This window comes from Dreissena polymorpha, chromosome 14, assembly GCF_020536995.1.
Source record: "Dreissena polymorpha isolate Duluth1 chromosome 14, UMN_Dpol_1.0, whole genome shotgun sequence".
NCBI classification, from domain to species: domain Eukaryota; kingdom Metazoa; phylum Mollusca; class Bivalvia; order Myida; family Dreissenidae; genus Dreissena; species Dreissena polymorpha.
The window spans coordinates 18544079-18554613 of record NC_068368.1 but is presented as its reverse complement, the minus strand read 5'-3'; the positions used below and the strand labels follow the sequence as shown (position 1 = coordinate 18554613).

At 35.0% G+C, this 10535-nt stretch overlaps 1 protein-coding gene across 50 annotated transcripts in view; it reads left to right on the top strand.

The window, feature by feature from the left end:
* The first annotated feature begins 3267 nt into the window (after positions 1-3267).
* The window catches only part of LOC127858439 (fucose mutarotase-like), an 11259-nt gene continuing 3991 nt past the window's right edge, over positions 3268-10535 (top strand). For 48 of the 50 annotated variants that reach the window (XR_008038935.1, XR_008038932.1, XR_008038922.1 and 45 more), the window contains exons 1-6: positions 3268-3435; positions 4546-4729; positions 5522-5590; positions 6013-6083; positions 6994-7095; positions 7683-7756. Coding sequence is in view for 3 of the 50 variants with exons in the window: in XM_052395611.1 (XP_052251571.1) it covers positions 4648-4729; positions 5522-5590; positions 6013-6083; positions 6994-7095; positions 7683-7756 (398 nt within the window). In the remaining 47 variants the exon portion in view is untranslated. The other 2 variants (XM_052395610.1, XM_052395608.1) reach the window with 2 other exon arrangements.

Sequence of the window (10535 nt, the reverse complement as noted above, 5' to 3'; positions counted from 1 at the left end):
GTTTACACACACACAAAATTTCGACTTGAAACTTAAAATATATGCGACATTATTATACCAGTTACTCCCCCTACCTATTTTAATAAATATAAACAGGCACTGTTAATGGGGAACTGCAAATTCATAAAAAATACAGGTAAGTCCGGTAATCTTGCGCGTCCGGTAATCTTGCGCACTCCGCAGTAGCGACGTCAAATGGTGTTATTTAGTGATGAAATATGGAATTTCACATTTTTAAGAATAAACGGATTTAAAATGTACATATTCCATGCAAAACAAAAATGGGATTATTACATTTTAACACCTGTTGCGTCATCTTTATAGATTGTACATGTATCGTAAACACTGACATACTTACGATAAATTCTAAATGAATCACAGATTCCCTGCGGTCTCTAGCGTTTTTCATACTTTAAATTAAAAATTCATAAATCCAACGTGTAATTTAGCATTCCACTGCATAACACCGATCAGTTATGTATTTTTGGCCATTGAAAATATATCCTATCAGACGACATTGTTATCATTTCCCGCCATTCTGTCAAACCACATTTGGTATGATGTCCGCATGCGCAATGGCCTAGTTTTGATATTTTCTGTAACCTATGGACGTATGATCCGGGTAAAATTAAACCTGCTATGCATAAACTTTTTTTTCACGCTAGAAATCAATCATTTTATATTTTTATTGTTTCTTTTGCTACAGTCAACAGAATACCACCACCATCATCACCAAAACTGCACTAGAAATCCTCATTAAATTTGAATGGTTTTACAAAGTGATTTTTAAAATAATTTTCTGGAATGTTTTTTGGCACTACTTGGACACCATATGTCTACAATTTTGCCTAAATGAGGTCATTACACCAAGTGCGCAAGATTACCGGACACACTGACAGTTTGAAAATGAGGTGAGTCATGTTTGTTTTGAAATCAAATCGGACAGTTCCTCACTGAATTAATGACATATTTTTGTGTTAATAAGCAAATGAAATTCTTATTTTCATATTAAAATAAGATATTATATTGTCAATTTATACAAGAACAAGTTTTCAAACCAATTGACCCTTAACTGCGCAAGATTACCGGACAGCATCGTATTTATTTTTAATAGTTTTTTTCAAATTTTTCTAACATAGCTAAGGAAGTAAAAAACATTTTGTCTAAAAAGTTGACTTTAGTGTCGATTTTTAGTAAACGCTTATATTTAATTTTACAACGTGTAACCTATTAATATTCTAATCAAGGGAGGTAATTAATTTATTAAAAGTTTATATTTAGGTCCTGATTTTTATGTTTTAAATGTATGTTTTATACAATTAATTGAAAATACCTTAATTAAAGTTTATCAGATAGAAATAATAATAATTTTATCAAATATATTTGTTTCTTATATGAATATAATTTTCGCTATGGATGATGACGTCACTTTTCCCATGTGAGAAATATTTCGTCGTATGTTTTAGACATTTTAATTTTTAAGTAATAATTTAATAATTTTAAATTATGAAAAAGATTTTTTTTAGACATTTTAATGCAGACGTTTACAGTGATATGCGTCTTTAATTTGCAAAATATTGAGAGTAGGGTTGGTTTTCAAGGTGATTGTTAAAAAAATAATCAAAATATGTGTGTTTAGATCATGAACATGATTAAACACAGGTGGTCGATTTTTTACGTACAGGCCGGAATTACGTACACGACCAGTATACGATCAACGCGTGCCCCGCGAGAGTCACGTGCATATCGTTCTAAAAATGAACACAAAATTCAAACACAGAATTATGAACTTTCGATTTGTGTTAAACAAATAAACAACGTGACTTGTTGAGAAAATGATGAAATATTGTATCAACAATTGATTCTTTGCAATTTAAGGTAGCGCACCTCTAATGGGCACATATCCAAATATAATCTAAGTAATTATTTTCTTAATCAGCATCATTTCACTGAACTACATGCAAATTTGTAGGTAGGCTTTCCATGCTTTTTGAAAAAGTATACCGATTTTTTCAAAACCACCCCCACGCTCGGCTTTTGTCCAGTTTATTTTCACCCCTGGGGTATATAAAAGTTCCATAATTCATTCAAATTTCCAAATATGGGCATGCAGTTGGTGTGTACAGATGCTGTAAAGGTGTTTAAAGTTTAAACAAGATGAAATAAGTATTCTTTTACAGACATTTATTTTTTACAAATTTTTATCTATGGAAGAGCGCCATGAAATGTAAGTGATTTCAGCCAAGTAAAAATTGGGTCGGTTAAAAACAAAGTGTCATAAAATTCAAAATAGTATCATTTAAGTCATATTTTAAACTTAGTTTTTATAGAAACACTATATACAGCAAAAATACCAAGAAATAGACAGATTTACCGTTTACTTTTTGAAATAAAAATAAAAATGCAACATGCATTGTTCGTATTTTCAACAGTAAATCACCCAATTTCGCCATAACGTTGCTTTAATTTTAATAATTGAAGAATGTGCATAAATTTGCAACATATTTAACAATAAATATAGCTTATATGCCATATTAAATCAAATTACGTTAGAAAATAAATAAAACGCGTCGCAAAAAAGTATACGTCGTCGGCAGGATTCGAACCTGCGCGGGAATATCCCAAAAGATTTCTAGTCTATCGCCTTAACCACTAGGCTACGGCACCTAATAGTAGGCTCTTCAACCTTCGAAGAAATCGCGGTAATCATTAGAGGTGTGCTACCTTAAGGTTACATTACACTAAATCATTGTGTATCCCTCCGTGGTCCATTCGAAAGTAGTGCCTATTTCTAAAGAGTTCCTTTTCTCTTCTTGAATATAAGCCATTTAACAATGTGAGACATGTCTTTTGTGGTTATTTGTAATATCCTGTATGTGTCTGGAGTACTTTGATGCCTTGGATTGGAAGCTAACTTAAAAGATGAACTTTTGAGGGTGTGTTTTCTATTGTGTGGGGCTTTTGTCGAAATTAGGATTCCGAAACACGTTTTTCTACGGTGGGTTCATTCGACAGCGATTTACTTTCTTAGAAGTTGCGAGACGGTATGTTTTTGATTGCAATTATTGGAAGATGACAGATCCATCTTTAAAATGATACCAGGTTCGGAAAAATTGATACGTCGGAAAGGCAAGAAAAATGCTGTGAAAGTTGTCAGTTTTATAATGGGACCCTATGGGAATCGGAATTAGTGTAATATAACCTTAAGTCAACTTGCAAGTCGGCAAATTGTCTGCAATGCTGTTATTCCGCATTTCTGGGTTGTTTCCCTTAGTTGTAATGCGTACATGGATTTATACATGTAAACGGCAATAAATAGAGCTGATAACAAGAAAAGCATTGATGCAAACAAGTTGTGATAGTGTGATTATAGAGCAATTATTAATATTTAATTGCATTTACCAGTCTGGGGCCCAGTGACGTGTAACAAGGGCGGTAAGTCAGAATCGGTCAAAGATGATTAAGTTTGATAGAAGACATTAGCAGGGAGCAACTTCAAGTCTTCACGCAGTCAGTTAGTTAGGAAGATAATTATACAGATAATCAAATTTCAATGGGCGTAAACAAGTTTATATTAGCCTTAAAGAGACATATCATAAAATTGCAGGTTTTTTCAACATCACATTTTGCTTGTCATAGTAATTCAACACTCTTCTTATCAATATCATATCTCGCTGTGTCTATGTCACGTCGAGCAGGTAAAAAGCAGGGTCAAAGTTCAAAGCAATTGTAAGCTTTAAATTTGCTGTTTTAATTAGTAGATCTTCTATTGTAATGACAATATTGAGTAAGAGTAACAGAGAACATTCAGTGGCAGAACGCTTGGTGGTTTTAATGAAACAATAGCTTGAAACTGGATACATTTTATTGAATGGCTTTTGTTAACAAGTCAAAGAAACCTAAAACTGAATGTGTTTCAACGTCAAAGTGAATATTTGCACTTAACAGCAGTCTGTTCATTTTAAAGGCACCAATTTAAAGGTATGTACTGCATTTTTAATATGTATGATATGAGCCTTGGTTTGGGAAAATGGGACTCAATTCATGTGCTTTAAGTGTCATCCCATTTTAACATGTGAAATCTGCACTGGCTTACCAGGGACAACACTTTTTTATTTATATTACTTTTAAAGAAAATCTCATTAATGAAAATCCAATTTAGGACTAATGTGGAAAGTGGTGTGCCATATTAGCCTGTGCAGACTGCACAGGCTAATCTAAGGACAATACTTTATGCAGACATTAAACCTTTTTTTCACAGAGCTAGGCTCATATTGAATATATGAATATTCTGTATTTCTGCAAAAAATAATTGACTCCAATTAAATTTGGTCAAACTAGTAATGTACATAAATATGATACAAAGAAATCAACCAAGCCAGATCATATTAAATAGTATAATGGTGGTTACCAAACATTGCACTTGTTTCATGGCGAAGAACTCGTATAACATGCTTATTCATATAGATCAACAGTGAAACAGTCGATACTCATCAATTTTTTTTGTAAAACAATTCTTGAACTTTGTTCATGTTTTTGTTGTAGTACTAACCACATCTTGTATAGCTGTCACTGGGACATCATCCACCTGTTAACTCCTTCCAGCTGCTGATTTCATATCATAACAATAATAACTTCTAACGCAACATGCCACTGAAAAACGTGCCTAAGGTCATCTCGCCAGAACTTCTCTTTACACTTGCCTCCATGGGACATGGAGATGAAATCAGTAAGCTAACAAGGGTCAAGTGTGAACATGTACCTTCATATTATAACTGTATTAGTCTATCATAGTTTCCTGCTTAACCTCCTTCTGTATTAAGTAAAAATCTAGGATAGTAACACTCAAAGGATTAAAAACAAAAGGGTTGCGCAAAAAGGCTGTAAGCAGTTAACTACTGTTCTTTTATATAATTTTTTATTCCCCCTGTAGGGTGGCATATAGCAGTTGAACTGTCCGTTAGTCTGTCAGTCCTTCCGAAAACTTTAACATTGCCCATAACTTTTGCAATATTGAAGATAGCATTTTGTTATTTGGCATGCATAAGTATCTCAAAGAGCTGCACATTTTGAGTGGTGAAAGGTCAAGGTCATCCTTCAAGGTCAAATGTCAAATTTATGGCTTCAAAGCGGGGCAAAAGGTGTCATTGTGTTTCTGACAAACACATCTCTTGTTTAATAAGGAATTTATTTTTGAAATGCTTTTACATTTTTTAAACATGTTTACTTTTGACCTATTAATTTATCTTGTATACATCAAAAGCCTTTGTCTTATTGAAATGCTCTCAAGTCTGTTTTCTGGGTAGAACCAGTACTTTATGTCTCTGGTGAAGATCTTAAGAACACTTCTACAATGGCAATCAAACGCTCCTGGTCACTAGACGGACACAATACAAAAAGTACATTATAATATTATTTTGTTATTGATTACGGATTTGTTTGTAACCTTTTTGGTTTGGACCTATAGGCATTTCAAGGAGCTTTATTTGAATTTTTAAATATTAACAGCTTGTCGTTTCAGTTTTGGCAGATGCTCATTTCCCAACCACTTCTATCTGTAGATTTGGACCCAAGGAAATACGAGCAGATGGTAACTTAAATATTGTTACATGTTATTGTAAACAATGTCTTTGAGCAATTGTTATTGTTAATTAACATTTTATTTTTTTTGTTAGGAATTTTTGCCATAATTAACAGGACTTAAGTGACTTCTTTTACTCACACATGTCTTAAATGAAGAATATCCAATGTAAGTTGTGTTTCTGATTATTTTTTTGAAAGGAAGTGTCTTCTAAATGAAAACTCAGTCTAGGCATAAAGTGTCGGCCCTGATAAGCCTGTCAGTCTCCACAGGCTAATCTGGGACACTTTACGCACATGTTTAAGACCCATTTTCCCAGAGGGTGGCACAAATAAAGTTTAAATACTAATCATGAGAATTATCTATAAGCCAGATTATCATATGGTGATCATTTATTATATATTATAACATATTGTTAAATGTCATCATAGGAATCACCATTCCCAAACTTCTGGAAGGTATTCTGCAGCTGTTACCCCTGGATACCTACGTCTCTCATCCGGTAAGTAACTGTCAAGATTTAAACTCCCAAATACTGTTCAGGTCTTTTATTTTTTTTCTAGGACTGTTGAAGTGTGTTTGATGTCTGTTCAAGTATGTTTGATGGACAAGGTGTGTTTGATGTATGTTTAGATGTGTTAGATGGACAAGATGTGTTTGATGTCTGTTCAGATGTGTTTGATGGACTGTTAAGGTGTATTCAATGACTGTTTAGGTGTGTTTGATGACTGTTTAGGTGTGTTTGATGGACATGGTGTGTTTTATGACTGTTCAGGTGTGTTTTCATTAATGTTTAAGTGTTTTGGGATTTACTGTTCACATGTGTTTGGTGACCGTTTAGGTGTATTTGTTGTCTGTTCAGGTGTGTTTGATTGACTTTTCAGGTGTGTTTGATTGACTGTTCAGGTGTGTTTGATTGGCTGTTCAGGTGTGTTTGGTGACTGTTTAGGTGTATTTGTGTCTGTTCATGTGTGTTTGATTGACTTTTTTGGTGTGTTTGATTGATCTTTCAGGTGTGTTTGGTGTCCTTTCAGGTGTGTTTGGTGTCCCTTTAGGTGTGTTTGATGTCTGTTCAAGTGTTTTTGATGTTTTTTCTGATGTCTGTAATGATGTGTTTGATGTCTGTTCAGATTTGTTTGATTTGTTTTCAGGTGTGTGTTTTGGATTGTTCACATGTCTTTGATGTCTGTTCAGGTATGTTTGATGTCTTTTCAGGTGTGTTTGATGTCTGTTCAGGTGTGTTTGATGTTTGTTCAGGTGTGTTTGATGTCTGTTTATGTCTGTTCTGGTGTGTTTGATGTATATTCGTTTGTTTGATGTCTGTTCAGGTGTGTTTGATGTCTGTTCAGGTGTGTTTGATGTCTGTTCAGATGTGTTTGATGTCTGTTCAGGCGTTTTTTATGTCCCTTCAGGTATGTTTGATGGACAAGGTCCCAGAAGACAAGGCAAAGGGTGTTCAGACCCCGATCTGGACTGAGTATCAGGTGATCATTGACAACATAGAAGGTTCTCAGGTAAGACAATAAATTCGGGATGCCTAGACTTAATAATTGTTAAGAAGATACCTCCTTAAGAGTAGAAAGTGTTGTCCCTGAATAGCGTGTTTAGACGACACAGGCTACTCTAAGACAACACTTTAGGCGCATGCCTTAGGCCCTGTATTCTTAAAGCAAGCCTCATATTATTGTGCCCAGGGCATGACTTCATAGTTATTTGGGGTAAACTGGTCCTTGGTTGTTCGCTACTTTTGAGCCAAATAGTAGTCTGTCATTGTTTCGCCTCCAGTCCATTGTGTGGAGTTGTTGTCATGAATAACTATTGATTAACAACAATGCATGAATTAGGGAAATAAATTCGTTGAATTTTTCAAAATTCCTAACTAGTCCTGTTAATTTTTTTTTCAGTAAATGAGCCTCATTCTGGTAAAATTTGGCTAAAAGCACTGTGTTAAGTGTCATCCCAATTTAGCTATTAAATGGAAAGTGTCGTTCCTGATGACACTCAACTACACATGCATTTAGACCCATTTTCCCAGAGCACAGCTCAATTTTATGTAGGTAGGTGGGATTTCACTCCTATGAGGACTTTCAATACTTTTCAGGTCAACATTGAGAAGATGGAAAGATTCAAATTTTATGAGCGAGCAAAACGTGCATTTGCTATAGTACACACGGGGTAGGTATATTGCGAGCAAGTTCTATGCATCAAGAATAATGCTATATTCGTCATAATTGTTTTGTAATTCTCATTCGTGTATAATTTTCCATCATGATAGAAAAGGTAAGTGTCATTCAGTCCACGGGTGAGCATGCGCGAGCCTCTATCCGCCATGCCCTTTTGCTACATGAGACCTCAGTCTTTAACACTAATTTTTAGCTTGACTATTATATATAAAATATATATAGTGGAGCTATCCTACTCACCCCGGCGTCTGCGTTAGCGTCTGCATGCAAATGTTAAAGTTTTCGTACTACCCCAAATATTTTCTTTCTCCCTTCACATATTGCTTTCATATTTTGCATACTTGTTAACCAACATGACCCCAACCTATAAACAAGAGCAGACAACTCTATCAAGCATTTTGTTATAATTATGGCCCCCTTTCCACTAAGAATATGCAGCAAATGTTAAAGTTTTCGTACTACCCCATTTATTTTCATTGTCCCTTGACATATTGCTTTTATATTTTGCATACTTGTTTACCAACATCACCCCAACCTATAAACAAGAGCAGACAACTCTATCAAGCATTTTGTCATAATTATTGCCTTTATACTAAGAATATGCATAATATTGATAAATCTATGTTAAAGTGTGCGTACTACCCCAAATATTTCCTATATCCTTTGACATATTGCTTTTATATGTTGCATACTTGTTTACCAACATGACCCAACCTATAAACAAGAGCAGACCACTGTATAAAGCATTTTTACATAATTATGGCCCCTTTTACACTTAGATAATTGAACATTTTGCTTAAATTGCCATAACTTCTTTATTTATGATCACATTTTATTATTACTTTGACAAAACAACACTTACCTGAATACCACAATGGATTCCACCCAAACAATACCCCACGCCCCTACCAGAATCCCTCCCCCCCCCCAATTTTTTTTTTTAGCTCATCTATTTTTTGAAAAAAAAAAAAAAGCTATTGTCATCACCTTGGCGTCCGCGTCTGCGTCGGCGTTGGCGTCCGGTTAAGTTTTGCGTTTAGGTCCACTTTTCTCAGAAAGTATCAATGCTATTGCATTCAAACTTGGTACACTTACTTACTATCATGAGGGGACTGGGCAGGCAAAGTTAGATAACTCTGGCGTGCATTTTGACAGAATTATGTGCCCTTTTTATACTTAGAAAATTGAAAATTTTGGTTAAGTTTTGTGTTTAGGTCCATTTTATTCCTTAAGTATCAAAGCTATTGCTTTCATACTTGAAACACTTACTAACTATTATAAGGGGACTGTGCAGGCAAAGTAATGTAACTCTGACTGGCATTTTGACAGAATTATGTGCCCTTTTTATACTTTGAAAATTGAAAATTTGGTTATGTTTTGTGTTTAGGTCCATTTTATTCCTTAAGTATCAAAGCTATTGCTTTCATACTTGAAACACTTACTAACTATTATAAGGGGACTGTGCAGGCAAAGTAATGTAACTCTGATTGGCATTTTGACAGAATTATGTGCCCTTTTTTTACTTAGAAAATTGAAAATTTGGTTATGTTTTGTGTTTAGGTCCACTTTATTCCTACAGTATCAAAGCTATTGCTTTCATACTTGCAACACTTATTAACTATCGTAAGGGGACTGTGCAGGCAAAGTTATGTAACTCTGACTGGCATTTGGACCGAATTATGGGCCCTTTATACTTAGAAAATTGAAAATTTAGTTAAGTTTTGTGTTTTGGTCCTCTTTACCCCTAAAGTATCATAGATATTGCTTTCATACTTGGAACACTCGCAAACTGTCATAATGGTACAGTAAAAGGACAAGTTGCATAACTCTGGATGTCATTTTTACGGAATTATGGCCCTTTTTTGACTTAGTTACTTTGAATATATGGTTAAATTTTGTGTTTCGATCCACTTTACTTCTTAAGTATCAAGGCTATTGCTTTCAAACTTCAAATACTTTCATGCTATCATGAGGTTACTGTACCTGGCAAGTTGAATTTTACCTTGACCTTTGAATGACCTTGACTCTCAAGGTCAAATTATTAAATTTTGCTAAAATTGCCATAACTTCTTTATTTATGATTAGATTTGATTGATACTTTGACAAAACTACTCTTACCTGACATACCACAATAGACTCCACCCAAACCATCGCCCGTGCCCCCCCCCTTGCCCCCCCCCCCCCCCACCCGAATCCCCCCCCCTATATTTTTTTTTTTTTTAAGATCATCTCACAAATGACCACCACACTCTTACACTATACCCCCCCCCCCACCCCACCCCCTCCCCAATTTTTATTTTTTAAACGGTTAAAAAACAAAACTGTTTATTTTGATTATTTTATGTTTAAAATACCGTCCAACCATCGCACCCAAAAATCCCCCCCCCCCCACCCCCCCCTCCCCCAACCCCCCACCCGAATCTCCCCCCCTAATTTTTTTTTTTTTTTTTTTTTTTTAAGATCATCTCACAAATTACCACCACACCCTCACACTATACCCCCCCCCCCCCAATTTTTTTTTGAAACTGTTAAAAAACAAATATTTATTTTTATTACTTTAGGTTTGAAATACCCTCCAACCATCGCACCCAAGAATCCCCCCCCACCCCCCCCCAATTTTTTTTTTCCTTTTTTTTTGCATTTTTGGAACATAATGTAATAAATGTCCACACCCCCACACAATGCACCCCTCTTCACTCCACCCCTCCCTCCTTTGTGATTGAAAATAGTCCCTTCACCTTTAAAAAGAAAATAGATGAGCGGTCTGCACC